The 19,515-nt window shown below is 30.8% G+C and overlaps 2 protein-coding genes and 1 non-coding gene across 8 annotated transcripts in view; 2 read left to right on the forward strand and 1 right to left on the reverse strand.

Moving 5' to 3' along the window:
• The first annotated feature begins 80 nt into the window (after nt 1-80).
• LOC118063637 (regulator of microtubule dynamics protein 1-like) lies at nt 81-13,011 on the forward strand. Of its 3 annotated transcripts, XR_004689935.1 has the most exons (7): nt 81-241; nt 320-505; nt 575-823; nt 901-1,262; nt 6,540-6,712; nt 9,449-9,603; nt 9,706-9,875. XR_004689935.1 is itself a non-coding variant. In XM_035077737.1 (5 exons), exons 1-4 carry the CDS (start codon nt 149-151, stop codon nt 1,249-1,251), a joined length of 879 nt encoding a protein of 292 aa, XP_034933628.1. In that variant the 5' UTR covers nt 81-148; the 3' UTR covers nt 1,252-1,262; nt 1,773-2,387. The 3 variants fall into 3 exon arrangements, 1 of the variants encoding a protein (XP_034933628.1); XR_004689934.1 differs by lacking the exons at nt 9,449-9,603; nt 9,706-9,875 and adding an exon at nt 12,896-13,011; XM_035077737.1 differs by lacking the exons at nt 6,540-6,712; nt 9,449-9,603; nt 9,706-9,875 and adding an exon at nt 1,773-2,387.
• The window catches only part of LOC118063621 (protein Wnt-2-like), a 32,454-nt gene continuing 15,601 nt past the window's right edge, over nt 2,663-19,515 (reverse strand). For 2 of the 4 annotated variants that reach the window (XM_035077717.1, XM_035077715.1), the window contains exons 2-8: nt 12,926-13,146; nt 5,217-5,331; nt 4,828-4,899; nt 4,671-4,758; nt 3,957-4,139; nt 2,946-3,258; nt 2,663-2,862 (exon numbers count right to left, since the gene is read on the reverse strand). In XM_035077717.1, the coding sequence (XP_034933608.1) occupies nt 2,711-2,862; nt 2,946-3,258; nt 3,957-4,139; nt 4,671-4,758; nt 4,828-4,899; nt 5,217-5,331; nt 12,926-13,146 (1,144 nt within the window). In that variant the 3' untranslated portion in view covers nt 2,663-2,710. The remainder of the gene's footprint in view (nt 2,863-2,945; nt 3,259-3,956; nt 4,140-4,670; nt 4,759-4,827; nt 4,900-5,216; nt 5,332-12,925; nt 13,147-19,515) is intronic. The other 2 variants (XM_035077718.1, XM_035077716.1) reach the window with 2 other exon arrangements.
• On the forward strand, nt 11,991-12,109 carry LOC118063779 (5S ribosomal RNA). Its single transcript, XR_004689969.1, has one exon. It is a non-coding gene; the product is annotated as a 5S ribosomal RNA (ribosomal RNA).

A 19,515-nucleotide genomic window follows, 5' to 3' on the forward strand; every position in this document is an offset into this window, starting at 1 on the left:
TTACGCGTCAACGCGCATTGTGTTCTGCGTCGATTTTAGTTTCGTTATAATCCACAAGGTCGCGCTGTAGTCGAATTCAACAGGGCGAATGACGCTAATGACGCTTAATTGTTAGAGACAATAAAAATAATTAAATTACTTATTCAAAATGATTTCTCAAACTTTTAGGAGTGCATTTCGTTTCCTAAAAAGTCATCGAACTCGAATATTATGTATGCACATTCGACAATTATCATTTGAAGTAAATATCATGAAATATTCGGAACATCGAAATGTTGTTGATGTTTACTAATGCGTAGTATTTGATTTTTAATTTCAGACGCTTCGTTTTAGAAAGCCAATTTTTTTTACACCTGGATTATCATTAGGTTTATGGGGTTTTGCCAAGAAAGATGGTTCAAGTAATGATTTACGAATTGAAAAAGCTGGTATCATAGCTAAAGCTGATGCTCTCTATGAAAATGGTGAATATCAGAAACTGTATGGAATCCTAAATAATTATAGAGTATGTAAATATATATGTTTAACATTTAATAGGATTTAAACTTATTTGTAAATAGTAGTTTTATTTTAGAATAGTCATGATGATGAAATATTATGGAGGTTAAGTCGAGCTGTATACAGTTTGGCTAAAACAGCTAGTGATTCTGAAGCTAAAAAAATGTTCAATGATGCTTATGATATAATTACTGAAGCTTTATCTATCAATCCTAACAATTGGGCTGTACACAAGTGGATGGCGGTTATAATTGACAAGAAATCAAGTTATGATGGTATGAAAGCAAGAATCAAAGAATTAAATCGCGTCAAGGAGCACATGCTGGTAAGATTTGCTTTCTCATTATTAATCTCCTTAACTTGATAGATTTTTTTTCAATACTCTTAATAAAATATTTACAGAAAGCATCTGAATTAAATCCTAATGATGCTACTGTACTTTATATGCTAGGGCATTGGTGCTATTCAGTGTCTGATCTTGCTTGGTATCAACGAAAAATAGCTTCTACAATTTTTGGCAAAGTTCCTGATTCATCGTTTGAAGAAGCTCTGCAATATTTTAAAGCTGCTGAAAAAGTAGAACCCATGTTCTACGGTGATAATCTTCTGTTCCTGGGAAAAACGTATTTGAAGCTGAATCAAAAAGATGAAGCAATTAAATATTTGAAGATGGCTGCTGAGTATCCAGCCAAGAATGATGATGATCACAAGGCTAAACAGGAGGCAACGAAGATTCTAGGAACTTTACATTAATTGAAGGAAGGGTGAGTAGAGAAATATGAATTCTATAAGGTGAAGGGTTGCATGAAATTTAGTTTTAATGCATTTAAAATACTTGGAACATCACAAATACACAATGCGTCTCGTTAAAACCATTTTATAAATTTCTCTTCAACGTCAAGAAATGCTTTACAATCGTCTAACAAAGTTGATAGATTTTATTTTCACATTTAATTACGACCTTTCTGTTGACATCTTGAACAACTTGAATGCTTTGATTTAAATGAGTGAGGATTGATCAGATCGTTGCTATTGTAATATTTCTCGAACCACTGCTTAATGCTGAGATATATATTCATTTAATTAAAATAGAACATCAATTAGAGATGTAGGTTTCATACCTAAATATCAATGGTGCTTTGTCTGATTCCTAATTGCACAACCTTCCTATAACAATGCTTCCATGTGATGAATGTTTTTAGAAGTTGATGTCGTGTTGCATCCTTGTAAATAGCACCAAATACATCCTGGTTGAAATCAGTTCTTACTTGCAGCTGCTCAGACTGGTGTATGATTAATGATCTAAAAATCATTGGCAACCAACTTCGACACCAAGTCTCCAATATTATTTGCACAAAATATACGTTGATGGGGACGTCATTCGCTAAGTCTCGACAATGAGAACCTGAGGAGAATGAACTCCACGTCTTCTGGGGAACATTGGGAGCTTTTCAACAAGAAAGATTGCTACATCTAGGTACAAATGCTATCCAACTGGTGTTAAGACATAAACTTACTTAGATCAAGACTGAAGTTGGTTTATGTATCAGCTCATGATGACTGATTGAAAGAAAAGCAATAATTGGAGTGTTTTCTTTGTTGGAAAGCTTCTATTAATTAGGAAGATTAGATATTTTTTAATTTTTATATTTTTATATATTTTATATATCCATGGAAACATTCTAATACTGACAATTATGATGATGAAAGTGAGTTGAATTGGACAGAGTTATTTTTTTATTTCATTTTTGAATGAAAGGTAAATTATTTTGGTTGTTAATAAGAGTTCATAAATTGGTTGATGATAGAAATCATTGTTAAATATTTATGAAATTATTTCAAAGTTCTAAATTGTGCAATATTAATTAATATTTATAATAAAAAGCAGTTGACTAATCATCAGCTAAATAATCATGAGAATACTTTTTATTTATTTGTGGCAAAAAATACAATTCTTAGTGTATAGGAGTATAATTTATTATCGCATTGAATAAATAATTTATAAGAATAAACCTATGGGATCACTCGTAGTTATCAATATTAATAACAATTTATTTAATTAAAATAGGTACGTAATCGACGTTATATCAAAAGATATATTATTTTAAATTAACGCAATTATTGTACAGCCTATTGTGTCATGTCATTCCATTTCGCTCTTACCTATATCTCTGTAATTATATTACTTATCATCTTTTTTCTTTCATCGGTTTTATTTGCAAGTATATTCTTCAGTACGTTCTGTGCATGTGTCACAATGTACACGACAACACCAATGAAATTTACATCTACATTGCCAAGATCTTGTATATTGATGGGTATTATATCCTCGTCCACAGCACATTAAATCGCATCCATCTGTTCCTAGAATTATTTTTATAGTTTATTTTTTTTATTATAAATAGGATTTTATTAATCAAATATTTCAGGTAGAATAATTTGATTACCTTTACTTGTACGATTACATGATCTTCCTTGAGTACCAAGGCTACCCATTGTTAGATCTGGTTCACAATAGTTTGGTGATGGTTGAAGAAATACCAGTTCACTTCTTTTAGGAATTCTCTTTTGATTTATTCCTACACCTCCACTTAATTTAGCTCTCTTTAATACTAAATGTAGTTTTCTAGCACTGCTAAATTTTTTTAAAGTCCTCCTATCAGTTCTCACATTCACTTCATTAGGTTTCCCTTGTGTCTTGGCGTCATTTCCTACTATTGGAACCACTTCTATTGATGATTGATCCATGTAGTCAGTACTCTAGAATTAATTAAATATTAGTAATTATTATGATTAACTTTTTTTTTTTTTTTTTATTGTGTGTTTATTTATTTATTTATTTTAATGATAAATATGTGATGATAAAAGTAGGTTGTTACTTTGATGAGATTCATTTTTTTTTAATGTCGTTGATAAATATGGGATGGTTGTGGGTAAAAAATTACGAATGTGTGTTTAATAAATCAACTATTCCATAGATGAAAATTTAAGATGAAGAAATAACGGACGAAATATGCGTGGTTTAAATTTATTGTCGTAACTTATTGCACTCTGATGGTGCACGAGATACTCTGATTTGCATACTAAGCATTGAACTTCACCCACGCATTTAATCTTTATCATCGGAAAATAATATTTTTGATGAATTAAAGATATTTTATACATCCTGAACATTCAAAAACAACTATCAAAACAATTTTTGAATAATTTATATCAATAATATTATTTTATAATAAATTCAAAAACATTGGAGATCATTCTTCATCTTGGAACTAGACTTATTTTTTATAAAACAAGGGTAAATATTTATTTATTACTAAAGCAAAAAGATAATCAATTAGAGATTTAGAATTAAATTGATTAAAGATTGCTAGATTAATGATAGGATTTAATGATAAAGCAGTACTTGATGATTTTCTTATTAAATAAAGTCTAACTTTCAGAAAATTGGTAGTTACTTGAATGATTGCTGGTGAAGACGGTGGAGTTATGGCTATTACAGGTCTCGCACGATAATACTTTTTCATTAAAGCATCTCCAATTTGTCGGAAGCTAGGTAATGTTCTCCAACAGGTTCTCACTGTACAGGAGCCAGATACTCCATGACATTTGCATTCTGTTTGAAGCATTGCCTTGACAATCTGAAAAATAAAATTCATTTCATTATTTATGTTTTAAAATATTCTTCAAGAATCTAGAGGTATTATTTATCAATAATGAGAGAATAATTACTTTTTAAAATGAATAAAAACTACTGGACGATAAAATGAAACATTTAAATGGTGAAAAGTGATTGAAATTGTAAGTTAAATTGTATTAAACTGTTTTAAAAAAAAAATCATGTAACACATTTTGATTGAGAGATATCCAATGACTTGTATATCTAAGCATGAACCAGTATCCAACATTACCTGTTATTATCTGACCGATCAATTTACAGTATAATTGAAGGAAATCGTAACGAATCGTCGCTAATGGCTCAGTAGGACATACCAATTGCTAGAAAACTAGAACCTCTGATAAATCTAAATGGCAAATTCTTTCAATCTTGCCCAAAGATATCATATCAAATAGTATTTTAATTAATTTTTATCTAAGAATTAAAATACTAGCTATTTTTTTTTTTATTCTTATCTTACGATTGGATTACATAAAAATCTAAGTTGACTCACCTTTCTTCCGGCCTTGTTGTTGTGGAGATTCATGAGACTCCTGGCATCACCTTCCACCTCTCGTGCATCAAGAAACCTACGCGCAAACCTATCATTGCAAAGATATCAATGATCACGTATTTTTCTTTAGTTCATTAACAAGAGACTTTTGACTTACCTCATTCCATAAGTCACGTCTGCACTGCATCCACCCCATTCCCATCCATTTGGTGGTAAAGCTTTTCTTGTTCTGAATCATCGTCATGTTGAACATCATTATTAATTAATCATCAAAGCATTCAAGAAGTTGGAATGAATTATGGGTTAAATTGAAATTAAATTAGTAGTTACTTTGAGGTACAGGTTCATCACTGATGCATTTATGAAGGCAAAAAGGTTCCATTGTAGGATTTGAGATCATCAAAAGTATGATAGCACTAGATGGATCTAGTTATCAATTTAATCCATAATTAATTCCAATCTCTTTAAAAGTATTGACTGTAGCATTGTAAATGTTTTTTTTACACTATATCATGTATGAAAAGAATGATTGACAAGTGAGCTTACCTTACAGCCGGTTCACAACCACAAGCTGTTATGTTTCCTCGACTACAAGCCGCAGTAACTGCATATGTTACACCTGCAGAGCTTATTGCATAGGTAAAAGCAGCCTCTCTGCTTCCTGAAATCATCCCAAGCATCATTTTATAATTTATTTTATTGATTATATTACATACTCAACACTAATAGTCTTGACAACAAATTACAATTTATAAACTTGATAATATTTTTTTCTTTTCACTTTTACTAGATATTTAAATCAAACTCTAAAATAATCTCATGTCGTTTTAATTTACAGCTTCAAAGTAATAGAGAGAGAATAAGCGTGAGTACAATTAATTACTCGTGGTGAGCTTTCAACTCGTTTGCCCATCCAAGATGAGTTACCGTTCGTTAGAGAGTTCTTTTATTATTCTTTATCTCCACTTCTTTCGCACTCAGCTTCTCTATTTCTTTTTAACTCCCACACGACTTCACTACTAACTCTAAGAACCTGTCATCGAGTTTGCATTCATTCTCTTGCTCCAAGGGACACTGATGAACAAGCTAATTGTCTGATAAATATAAGTTAGAGAGCAATCGTTTGAATTATTCAGGTGATTACAAAGTAATTACTAGAATATTTAAATAAATAGATACATTTGTATTTTAGAAAGCTAAGGAAAAACATTCCAAGTCCTTCATAGAAAAAGCTTTCTTCCATGACATTGGTGATGTCTAGAACTTAGACCTTGGACACTTCTAGGTTTCTCCAACTTTCTTTCGATTAGAAAGTAGTTACACTCAACTTAAGTTTCAACCCCTTTCCTGGTCCTTAGGTCAATCCTTCTTCCAAGGTCTAGACACTTGGACTTTGACTCCAGCATCTCCAATATCCATGCTTATTATTTATCAACAAATATTTGATGTATTTTGGTCTTGCTCTCTCTTTGATGATTGAATAGTTGCATTGAAGATGATTTATTCTGGTCCAATTGGATTCTAGAATGACCAGTGATGGAATCTTTGTCATCTATTGTTGAAGATCCTTCATCCAGCACAACTTATACTTGATCTCAAGTTCCTTATGACGATCATTGCTCGTATTTTCTTCATGCTATTTTTATTATTCTGCCTGAGGCAACGAATTACTCCAACGATTCAATGATCTTATAAGTTATAACAAATAAATTACATAGAGTTATAGTCCAAGACGAAAAGCCGTTGGTATCCTGTCGACAATTGACATAAATGCCATGGCATAAATCTATCGTATATTTGATTACTCTCTTATAAATACATTCCGAGAAGAAAATAGACAAAGTTGACGGTTTCTTGTTTTATTTGCAGGTTGGAGAAAAAAAAAAAATATTAAGTGAACGTGGCCTTGCCGATGGAACAGAAGAAAACTATGCAGTGGATAAAGCTCTGGTGCTGAATGTCGCATACAACATAAATTGGCTCTGCATTGCGACATACCGAGGACGAAACAGATACTTATCTTGTGGAGTCTTATAAATCAGGTAACCGATTGTCGAGATATTGATCACTTAAACATTTATGTATCCCAAGACCATGAGCTCATACAGATTTGCACTATCATTTCACCCTAACTCCCTTCCCTTCTCTCTGTCCCTAATCATTTAACTCTCATTTTTCACTGTCTATCGTAATTATTGGTCTTACCTCCATGTAATAAGTGTGTCTAATTAAGTTGGATTTGATTGAAAGATTGATCTTATTATTTAAATAAGTCATTTTAATACAGAGTTAATGCTTGAAAGAACATTCACTATTAAATCGTACCTTTTCATCAGTTGTTCACTGGTAAATCTATTTAACTCTACATCAATTCTAATGTCAAATGGGTCGAGTATGTCTTAATTATAGTGATTGGTTAATTGTGAAATAATCTGATGATGATAAATATCAGCAACAACACCAATCAATACTATGAATGTTGATACAATTAACCCTATCTAGTTTGACTTCATCCAGGGTCTAGTTCTCCACTCTCTTAAAGTATACCAGTGTCCACTGGCAGTTTCAATCACTGGAGAATTCACCAATTGTTCAGTGAAAAGTTCACTTTTCCATTGGAGAGGAGTTGAACTTTTCACGCAGGTATGAGACTGATGCCATCAGTTAATAGTCATTGATGATCAGTTGCTATTCAGTGATAAACTTTTAGAGAGCAAAGAATAAATTATATTCTTGTCTCGTATACTTTCATTATCATTCATTTAATAATATCCAACATCTAATTGATGTTTTATAATCATCAGAATGATAATTCTTCTAGACTTGCTGATGATCATGAACACACAGGTTAATGTCTCTTCAAGCTCATCATTTAGATCTCCATTGAAAAGATGTTGAATTCTTGGTGTATGATCAATCGATCAAGGAGTCTCTGTTTATCGTCTTAAACAATGAATAAAAGAAAGAGTGATTAATCATCGATCAAGATAGACAGCAAATAATATAAGAGATAAAGTCAATTAATTATTTAGCAATAAGTCTGGCCTAAGTATTGAGAGATGACCTATCAAATGATGATTTATTATCAATATAAACAGCCTTAGAAAGTTGTAAAAACATTTCTAATGCATCCAGAAGCAACTTGGAATCATTTCTAAACCTCTATTATCTCTAGCTTAGTATCTCCAACATGACACTCTAGTCATCAGTGGTCTGCAAATAGCATTTGTATTGCTTTCATGCCATTCAAAGGATACTTCTGAATACCAACACCCACGCAAATCATCCTGGATGGCTTCAGGGTATGTGTTTAAAGCCATGTACGACAAATATGACCAAGACTTTAGGTTCCATTAGTCAAAAAACCTAACAAAAGACATGGAAAAATACCTACATGGAGTTTTATGCTTTGTATTTTGAATATGAAAAATATTCAAAGTTTTTATATAAATTCCAAGTTTTATGCTTTACAACCTGGACAATGATATTTTGAAATAGTTGGGATATTAGTGAACTTTGATCTTGGACAGTTAAAAAAGCTGGTATGGATATTAAAGAAATGGCTAGATGGCTACTAGCTGTTATTTAATTTGATTTATTATGGATTCAAGAAAATAATTATACTGAAGAGAAAATTCTTGGTGATGATAAAATATGATTTATTTCATTTTAAATTTATATTTTTCTAAAATAAATTCATCCATGGAGGAAAAAAAATTAATATAACTCCATTTTACTTATCACACACTATATCCTTGGATAAAAAGTATAAAATAATGAATCTTTGACAGATATTTGATCTTGGTAGATTTATTTTTTTTTATTCTATGAAGTTGAGAATGATCTTTTATTGAAGAAAGGTTGGCAGTGAAAATTGTAATAAGAGCAACAGAAATATGATGTAAATTATAAAAGATAAAAAAGAAACTGTAAAATTAATATTCAAGGAAAAATATAATGCTTGTAATAAGCGAAAAGGCAGTTGGCTGCTAATTTAATTAGTGAAATTAACAAGGCTGTTCAACATGCCACAGCTAAGTGCATCTCGTGCTTATAATATACATCGACATCACTACTACTATATTGGTTGCAGCTATCTTTCAGATATTTGCCCCAACAGCAAGTTGGAATAAATTCGATCGCCCACACTGGAAAAAAATCATTTAATTGGACACGAGTAAATTTTGATTGAGTATCGTAAATATATCTCATGGTATGGATAACAAGTCATTTGTTTAAATTGGATTATATTTAATAAAATATATTTGTTAATAAATGGATAATTACAATTTCCACATTCAAAAACATTCATCTTAAGACAGAAAATATTTATGTATAATAAATTTGAAGTTAAGAATGCAAATTGTTCATTAATTAATGTCTGAAAATTGATGAAAAAAAAGGAGTTATTTTTTGTTAAAAAAATATTGTAACCAAGTTGAATCTAATCATGAGAATGAATTGATGTAATTAAGGGATTCATTACGTAAATATCCAATGACCAACATTATCTGTTATTAATTTAACCGCCAAATCATGCATTTAATTATAGTGTCTTAAGAGAAAGTAAAAGACTCGCGTGCTAGCAGCTGTGTGCTCTTAATTATTTATCATTTTTTCATTTTATATCATCATATTTGTCCAAAGAAGAGATTAAATATCAGTGAAGGTAAATTTATTTGATTAAATAAAAAATAATTACTGTAATAATTTAAATATTTTTAAAATAATTAGTTGATGATTAAAATAATAATTGTGTGTTTTTTTTTTGATTCTAGGAAATGATTTTGAACAGAGTTGATTTAGACTTTAGCATGAGATAAAAGTTAAAAGTGTTGCTTCTAATATGGAGATTCTTAGGAAGGATAATGTCATCGACTTTACATTAATGTTTTGTCTTATCAATTTTTAAAAATTCTCTCTACACACAGAGGTATAGAATATAACCAGTAATTTTTATTTATTTATTTATTTTAATTTTTTTTTATCACTTATATACTACGTTTACATTTTTTCACCTCCTTCATCCTTTCAGGTCTTATCCGTTTCAAATAACTGGATTGGCCCACACTTGGTGTGTCGATACACCTACCTGTAACTCCTTCCAGGGAATCAATAAGTGCGTGTGTTCCAATAGATATTTTTTTTTTTTAATTTATTTTCTATCTTTCATGGGCTATCTAAGACCTCTTTTGAATTGACTCTAATTTTTTTCAACATAATTTAATGATTTTTTTGTATTGTAGAACTTTGAGTGCTTTGAAGATTGCTTTTTTTAGCATCATGAATTGATAATAGAGGTATGATGATATCGTTGAACATTGGAAAATTTTTTTCATGGATCCTAGGACTTTCCGAGAGTTGGGAAGCATTTTTTAAATGATTTTTTGGCATAAAATGTTTGTTAAAAAAATTATTAAAGCCATTTTTGATGTCATAATTTTAATAATAGAAGTATGATGGTATTGTTGGTCATTGGAAAATTTTTTTAAAGAATTTTAATTGCTTTCTAGACTCTTCTAGAGTTGGAGATCATGTTTTTAAAAATTGTCTCCATCAAATGTTGATAAAAAAATTATTTAAGCAATTTTTAACATGATAAATTAGCAAATTATCATCAATTACTCTAGCAGTGGAGGTTGATGTAGTTAGTTAACTATCATATTTCTTGGATACTGTGTTGATCTAGCTAGGAACCTAGCATATTACGAAGGATTGAATGCCTGATAGTGCGATCACAATCAAAATTATCCAGCTTCAATAATTAGTATTGCCATTTAGCCTAGCATGGTGATATTACTGTTTATTGCTATCAGGTTAAAAATGACGGTAATTTGACCGAAATAGCTGTCAAAAAAGGATAGTCTTAGGATAACAATAAATTATATTTTGACTTGGATATAGAAATGATTTTAAAAAGCTTTCTAATGATTTTTAGATCATTTAAATGTCGCAAATTATCTCCAATATTATAAATGCACAACAAAAATATAAATATTCTGATTGCTGGTCATTAAAATTCTTAAATATCTACCACAAAGTATATGTCATAAAGTGATCGTTACTCATGTGCATTTTCATCGATCAGATAAATCTTTCTGGTTTCACTGGATCAGTTTCTCGAGAGTACGACAAGGAAATTACTTAACAAGAGACGATATTTTCCTGGAATATATTGCGTTGTATCCCATGTATACGTCTTAATAAGGAGGTCGTTCATGAATTTCATGATTTAATTCTCTCATTTCTTTTGACTCTTTGAAAGCTACACCATATTTCTTATATGCCATACCATATATAAGATATATTAATTTATTAACTAGACTACAAGGAATCCTGCATAAAGCCCTCGAGCGTTTATTGACTATTGATGAGACACCGATAACTCAATCGATATAGACGTCATTCATCAATGATCAGTACCACATCCTCAGGCACTTGTTCATGCTAAATATTAGCTTGGAATATTTTTTTCAATAAATATTCTAACACTAAAAAAATTAATTAGCAAGCTCAAGTTATTTTATAACTTAATTAAATTGATCACTAGCTAAAAACTTGGTGATTAGATGCATTGATTGTTGATCAAACCAGTTGATATAATGAGGAAGATGAGAAATTGGTTATTGGATAAAAGATAGTGATGTATGAGAAGCTTTTGATGAGGTGAAAAGTCAAATATACATTGTTGTAGACATGAAGATGATCTTGGATCGTTAAGTTGTAGATTTAAAATACTCAAGAGTTGGCAAACAAGGTTGGTACTTGTTGATTCCTGGATATATGTATATGTATACTCACATATACTATCAATTCTCCACGTGGCCAACCCCCTGTTGCTCTTGCGTAGGCTTTTAAACGTCGTGCCAACACGTGTTGGGTATTGTCAGCAAGAGCTATCAGCCATCACACTTGAGAGTTACTTAATATAATATTTGTTGACACTTGAATCTAATCTGAGATTAATAATTTAATCTTCTTAATTTGCTGATGCTGATAAAATATTTTTTTGAAGTAAAAACTGACGTTGAGTGATTTTTAATAGGGGATCCAATGATCGAAAATGTACCAAGACTAAATATAAAATCACGATCGATATAAAATCTATGGAAAAATGAATAGAATAATTATTTGGAGTGTCGATAGATGTTGAAACTGGACTAATATCAATAAGTTTCATTTACAAATAATGAATTTTTAATATTTGGTACTACAATTAATTTAAAAATTCAAACAAATCATTTGTTAATTGATAGTTTTAAGTTTCCATTTCTATCAGCAATCTCTATGAGTGCGTTAAATTTTTTTTCTAATGTTATCGTCAACGACCATATCATGCTGAAAATACCAGTTCTCGTCTGATCACTGAAGTCAAGCAGCATTGAGCGTGGTTAGTACTTGGATGGGTGACCGCTTGGGAACACCACGTGTTGTTGACATCTTTTTTTTTTCTTATTGTTTTTCAATAAGTAAACATAAATTAATCAGAGAAAAATTAAAATTAATTTAAAAATTCAAACACACCATTGGTACTTTATACTTTTAAGTTATCACTTCTATCACCAGTCTCTATGACTGCCTGACAATTTTTGATAATTGACATGACTCTAGCAATAATAGCAGAACATTTGTTGATGATGAACTGGTGGATTAATTAAAGTCAAATGGTTGGAAATGAAATGTTAGTTGGATCAGTAGCATGAATAAAATGTATCTCTAATTAATGCTGCACACGTATTGAGAGAAGTAACGAAAACAGTGTGTATGGAGAACGAAGAGGTGGGTAACAAGCATTTGGATACCAAGTTGGAAGAAAACATAGACACACCGACACCCACGGATTGAATTAACGACCGGAACGATGCTGTTAACACCTCTGAAATCGATGTTAAGTTTCAAGCACTACTCTGTAAACTTTTCAAGTAGCTTGAAGAATTTTTATTCCAGTTTGTTAAATTCAATTTTTATTTTTATTTGTTTCTTCTTCTTATTTTTTTTTTTTTGCGAAATGTGTGGAAGCAAGGACAAGATAATCCGATTGCATAAATACGACTAAAGACTCGTGTATTTGTCATGTTGGTATTAAAACCGTTTAAGACATGAGTTGAATTGTAACCAAGATATTGGTACATCAAAGGGATTACATTCAAATGAATTTTATTAGCTTGAAAGAATAATTTTATTTTTAATCTTTAAATAATAAATTGTTCTTTTTTTTTTTTTAGGGGTTTGTCATAGCGTGATATAAGACATACCAACAACAACAACATGACCAAAAACTCTGTCATGAGCCACATGCGAACAATTCCATCGGTGATGCCTAAATTGGTGTCGACATTCACGAAGACCAAGTTCTGCACCTTCTCCAACGGCTGGCATTGCGTGTGGCATTTTTCTGCACTGTTCACGTTGATTTTTCGCGAGTCCTGGGATGCGACCACACACTGCAGCACCTACCACCACAGCACCGACTACCCTGCAACATAAATGTAAGTGAAAATTATTTCTTTTGCTAGCATGTTATGCTTTTATACTCTTGACATGTGTCACAATATTTTTATCCTTACGGCTATTCCGGTCAAATTACCATCATTTTTGTGGTAAAAATGACTGATTTTTATTTTTCTTTTACCTAAGTTTCATCCTAATTTTATTTGAGATTTGATTAATTTTATTTTTATAAAAACACTATTTTTTATAATTATTTATTTTATTTTAATTCTAATTGAGCTATCCATCATCATTAACATCACATGTAGCAATTTAATTTTGGAATGAGGTTATTCTGTTTATATCCTAATCTTTACCTACTTCAGGAGGATAAATATTGGATTAGAAGGTTGAAATCAGCCTTTATCATCCTAATTTTTATCTACTTGAAAAATAAAACAGAATAATATTAGGATAAAAAGGATGGGAATCATGTGAAAATAATAAATTTAGGTGTTATATTTTGACTTGGGTATTTATTTTTCAACCATGATGTAGCTTAACTCCACATGTAGATTGATAATCATCAAAACTTGTACACTTAATGAGTCGTGATAATTTTTAGCGACAAAATTTATGTGATGAGTACTTGGTATGGCGTCTTTGAGTGTATTTATATCCAATTAGACATGTGTAAAAGCGACTCACTTGACTGAGAGATTTCCAATATTAAACTTGATAATAATTGCAAAAAATATTTTAGCAAGAGAGCAACATCACGTCAACATTTATGAGTGGCGGATAATTCGTTTCACGCTGTTTCTTCGCCTCATCATCACTCCAACATGAGTCTGATGAACACGTTGGAAACCCTTGTAAAAGATGATCAAGGGTGACGTTGACTCACACATCTGCCCTGGATGTGTGATCAAGAAAGAATCATTTTCTCTGCATGATGTCTAGATAAATTAAATGTTGAATACTCATTTCTGTCTAAACATTAACACTACGGAAGATAAAATAAATTATTAAAAAATTCGAAATGAAAGTTAACAACAAACATTACTACGTTGATTACTAATAAATTATTTTAGTAAGAATGTGATGAAGGAAGAGATGAAGTTTAGTTGAATATTTCTGAGAAGCATGAAAATTGCTGCGATTATAGTACGACCTGAGGCAAGATATTTGCATTGGAATGCATCTTGTGGGCTTTGTGCCGAAACTCACCATGTAAGATAATCGCCAGGGTGTCCTATACGAGCAACGTGAGAACATGACGAAATCATTACCTGACACTATACTTGTGCTATACTTTTATTTATTCCTTGAAAATATTATCAACCTGCATCTACTCTGATAGAAACGATTTATTACAACAATTAAGAAGCTTCCTTTATTATTACAAATCTCTTCTATCAGCATACATTCACTAATAATAACCCAACAAAAATTATTCCATTGTGATAAATCATCAAGACTTAGCAGGAAGAAGGTGTTTAGCTAGGGGTTCCAAGTCCCAACAACTAAATAATTATTTAAACTCTTCTAGTGGCTTGGAGATCCAATGCTAACCACAATGGAAGATCATCATCCAGGTGTAGCACAGTTCAGTTGTTTATTTGTCAATTGGAAAAAAAAGGAAAAAAACAAGAATGAACCAGCAGTAGCGTGTCTTTAAAGGAATTATGTAAATGAGTTGCGAAGCCACCAATTTGAGTCAATTCACAATTTTTTCTTCCATCTCATGACTATAGAATTTCTGAAATAACGGTAATCAAGGAATTGTATCGAGATATCACTCAATTGCTTTAGAGAATAATACTCGATGTATACAATTTTCCATCTTAAATCATACTTAACTATATTTCACAGAATTTAAAAAGTATTCTAACAGTAATATAATTTTATTACCTTGAATACCTTGGTATTTATTGTTTGATACTAGTTTTCAATTGGCGTAAAAATGTTTGGTATGCACTTGAAGGGATAACACAAAGCTGAAAAATATTTATTGAAAGTAAAATAAAAAAAAATAAAGGCAAGAAATAGGAAAGGTTGGAGCAAATAACTCTCCCATTAGTCTCCATATGTAGGATATTGTAATGTTATATATTACGTACTTTAATGCTTACATCTAGACTTCCGAGGGGCTCTTATAAATCTGTTGTATCAACCTCTACCCCATGCATGTAAGTTCAATTTGCAATTTTAATATTATCCCATCTATAAGTATTCTAGTCTATGTTTTTAACTTGAAGTAACTGATCTCAAATCATCTGATTGCTTGAATTGATAATTAATTGGGATTGATATTCTTCAAGTTGCTTGGAGGAATTTAATGCCGAAGGGCGTCAACACATGGCATATTAGCCAGCGTAATAGCATCATGTGCAAGAAAAGTAAATGAATAATTATACCTAGCTAGGGGCGTTACGTCTTGTATTCCTGATTGATCAGTTTTAAATACCTTTTAATCAGAATATTAGCATGAAATGTTGATAAAATATTCATTCGACTTCAATTGCTTTTTGATGGTATTTATAATCAATAAATTCAAGGTGATAAAAAATAGTTTTATTGTTTAGGAATGTTTTTTTTTTCTAAGGAATAAATGACTTGGGTATTGAGTTGGTTGGTTGGAGATCTTATTGGAGATATTCTGATGGAAGGAGGTGCTAGCGTTGGTCTAGGTGGATCTTCAGATAGTTGGAGATGCTAGCATGTCTATACAGATCAATAAAGATCACCTTTCTTCAATTAGTCTCCAATCAATCTTGAACCAGCTCCAAAGGTTTCATCAAGAGTTCATTATTGAGATAATTAAATCATTAGCCCTAGATCATTGCCAGCAGTTACGGCTTCAACTCTCACCATCAGCTAGATTTAACAATCCTTTCTTGAACATCTTGAGAAGCCTAGAGAATATTCATCAAACCCTTCAAAGTTCACCAATAAGAATTACTGTCAAAATTATGGATCCAGTATGTTATTTAAAATTTATTTGGAGAGACCGGAAATTCAATTGACTTGACAACCCTAAAAATGAGATCAAAGAGTCGAAATGAATTCCAAAGCATCAATCGGTTATAAAAAAATTATTTGTATCAATTCTCTACTTGAGACTTGACACAAATCCAAAGGATTATCCTTCTTGGTATGGTTGCTTTGTCGTCAATATCACGATCATAGTCGCACCTTCTTGTCTGTCGTGACAGTTGGAGACTTACCTCCCAGTATAATCTCGTCTGTATCAAAATATCTCCTTTGTTTTTTTCGTATTCCAGTTTTACTTCTTAAAGTCATCAAATAAAATTCTCTAGCTACTTTTGTCAATAAAAATAATAGACAACCGATTAAATGGAGTTAAAATCAAACTAAAATGAACTCTTAAGGATAATTGTTTGAAAAAAAACTCTTCAGCAGTGAAAGAAAAAGATTCTAAATATTTTTTAAACTTGAACATGAATGAAGAATGATGGTTGAATGTTGGAATTTATTGCTTTAATGAACTTAAAAATATTATTTCGTGTGAAATAAACATTATTTAGTATTCCAAGAGGAAGTTGATAACAAGAAGGAACAAATAAATGATGTTTAAAATAAGGAAACTTTAAAAAAGGAATCGTCGCGTGCGTAGAAGGTGCGTGTATATCAGCAATCACGTTCTAATGAGCAGCCTGAAAGATCCCAAAGTCAAGAAGTCGTTACCCAAGACATTGATCATGTATCGATTATTTCACACGAACTCCAGCAAGAACCAGTAGTCACGATGGAAACTTGTAATTATATGCCTTTCGACACTTCAATGTATAACCCTGAGATCCACAATTTCTGATGTCAATTATGAGTATTGCTAAAAGCCGAGTTATTTTATTGATAATATCCTTCACCAACCAGACTTTCAATCATTTTAATCTTTTTTATTCTGATAGATATCAATTTAAAAAGCTTCTCTTTCATTCATTACATTTTATTTTATAAATATAGATGAGACTAATTGCTGCTAGAGTTGATCATTTCTATAAGATCAACATGGTATAATACATTGCATCATCATCATCATTATTATCAAAACGATACGACCATAAATCATCCTTTATCTTATAAAAAGATGCACGAGCAGTGATAATACACTAACGTTCCTACCGTTCACCTCATCTCCACCTGGATGAGCTTTGATTTTCTCCAAGATCCTTAGAGGCTTGGTAATAAAAGCAGATCAAACTAAAAATATCATTACTCTCTAGAAAAATTTTACCAAGTCTCCGGTGATGGTAGGAAGAACATAATCTCTAGATGAGTTAATGAATGCAAAGAAATCGTTTACCAACACAATTATTATCATATTAATTTCTTATTGCAAGACTGTGATGTTTTTTTAAAGCTAATGAACTTCTAGGTCTTTTCATCATTGAACGTTTTTGTTATTTAAAAATAAAGAAAGCTGAACTGGTTGATTCTTAGTCTAGCATTGGATCCAATGATGGGTCAAGAATGAACCAGTTCTGCTTCAAAACTCCAACGTTTCTTGAAGCTGATGAACTTCTGGGTCTTTTTATTATCAAGCATTTGTGTTGTTGAAGAATTTTAAGCAATAAAATGACCAGCAAAATTATTGATTAGCTTTGAGAAGAAATCCCCTAGCAGAAAGCATTGGATCCAAGGTTGGCTAACCAGGTCCAATGTTGGGCCAGGATTGAACCAGTTCTGCTTCTCGCTAGGATTGTATTTCAATGTAATTACTAAAAAATAATTCAATAATCACTAGAACAAGCTATAAAAGATAAAATGAATGATTAATTAAGATTATAGATGATCTTTGGTATAGAGGATCTTTCTTGTATTATTAATTCTTTGCTTTATATCTCAGTGGCTACAGGAAATATAACTAATAATCCAAGCATGAGTCGTAAACACTGAAATCAGAGAAATGTCTGTGCAGCAAAGTAAAAGCAATAAAATTTGTAATTTAATGAGCCCACCATAGAAGGTAGGGTGAAAATAAAATTGTTGTCACAGAAAAGAAACGTTGCAAAATTACAAGTTATCGAGAATCGAACGGATAGAGATTAAGTTAAATAAAAGGGATATCATTTCTGTAACTTGAAATATGCCACACGCCAGCAAATAGCCATTTTATATTCAATAAACGTATCCATAAATATAAGCATTAGACCAATGACGAAGAGATAGGGTGAAATGTATGCATGGATATGTATATATTATAAACACCAAGTAAGCTTTGGTTCTATTCTTTTTGTTAACGACCCACGTGAATTTGCCACTTTCCAAATCTTTTAAAAGCTTGTTCCTTTAATCCTTATCTACGATTGGATTTATAAGGCTTTTGTTTAAATTTCTTTATACTTTTTTCAAGCAACGAAAAATTCTGAATCATTCTAAATCTTCATTACTTCATTGAGAATACATTTTTATTTGTCTTTGAAAGAATTTATTTATTTTTTCACCGACAAAATTTCACTTGTTTGTATATTGTAGAATGTATGAATTTGTATGAGTCTGTCATTTTAATTTAATCAAACATTTATATTGGTTATTTTAGCCTGAATAAAATTAAACAGGCTTAAAAGAGGCCCAAAAAGCTCAATATGTACTTAAAAAAGGTCTAAAGTTTACTGAAAAATATTTTCTATATCTAAAACAAGCTTAATATCTAAAATAAGCTCAAATGAAACTCATTATTTTTCAGTAAAATTGGCTGAGAAAATATTTTTAGACCTAGATTGGGTCTTTTTTAGACCTACATAATATTTTTCGATCTTTCTCAGACCTTCTTTAGGCTTAAATAATATTGTTTGATCTTCATTAAACCTTTTTTGGGCTTAAATAATATTTTTAGACCTACCTTAGGCCTTTGTTAAGCCTATATAACATTAACACTTGTATGGTAAAAAATATTCTTAATAATTATGAGAAGTTTCAGTTACCTAAAAAGTTAATTTATTTTATTGGATTATAAAGAAATTATTTGAATAAATATTCCAAGCTTTTCTTTCACATTAATTATTTATATTAAGTTTTTAAAATTAAATTGGAATGATTTTTGAATGACATCATAACATAAAATCACATTTTATCCCAATTTAAATGTAATGCAACTAATTATTAGATTTTATCTTGAAAACATTTAGTTACATTTGAAAATTTGCATTAAATAAATGGACGATTAGTCGATGAATTCACGTAAAGATGTTATTAAGCCTGTCGTCCGCTAATTGGAGTAAGAAAATATTTATGTATTACCGCCTATCGTGCGTATGGAATTCTTAAAGACTTTTAAAGAAATAGCCAGAGTAAGTACGATGGATATTTCTTTTTTATTTATTTATTTTTTTTACCTCTCTTTGATCCAAGTAATTTATTATTTCGCTTGTCAGAATTAATTACCAAG

This window comes from Chelonus insularis, unplaced genomic scaffold (assembly GCF_013357705.1).
Source record: "Chelonus insularis isolate UGA/USDA-ARS -01 unplaced genomic scaffold, ASM1335770v1 contig_146_pilon, whole genome shotgun sequence".
NCBI lineage: Eukaryota > Metazoa > Arthropoda > Insecta > Hymenoptera > Braconidae > Chelonus > Chelonus insularis.

Coding starts and splice junctions, on each gene's coding strand:
- LOC118063637 (XM_035077737.1), top strand. CDS start 149: ATGATTTCTCAAACTTTTAGGAGTGCATTTCGTTTCCTAAAAAGTCAT. Junction 242..319: donor TTCGACAATTATCATTTGAA/GTAAATATCATG, acceptor TTTTAATTTCAG/ACGCTTCGTTTTAGAAAGCC. Junction 506..574: donor GAATCCTAAATAATTATAGA/GTATGTAAATAT, acceptor GTTTTATTTTAG/AATAGTCATGATGATGAAAT.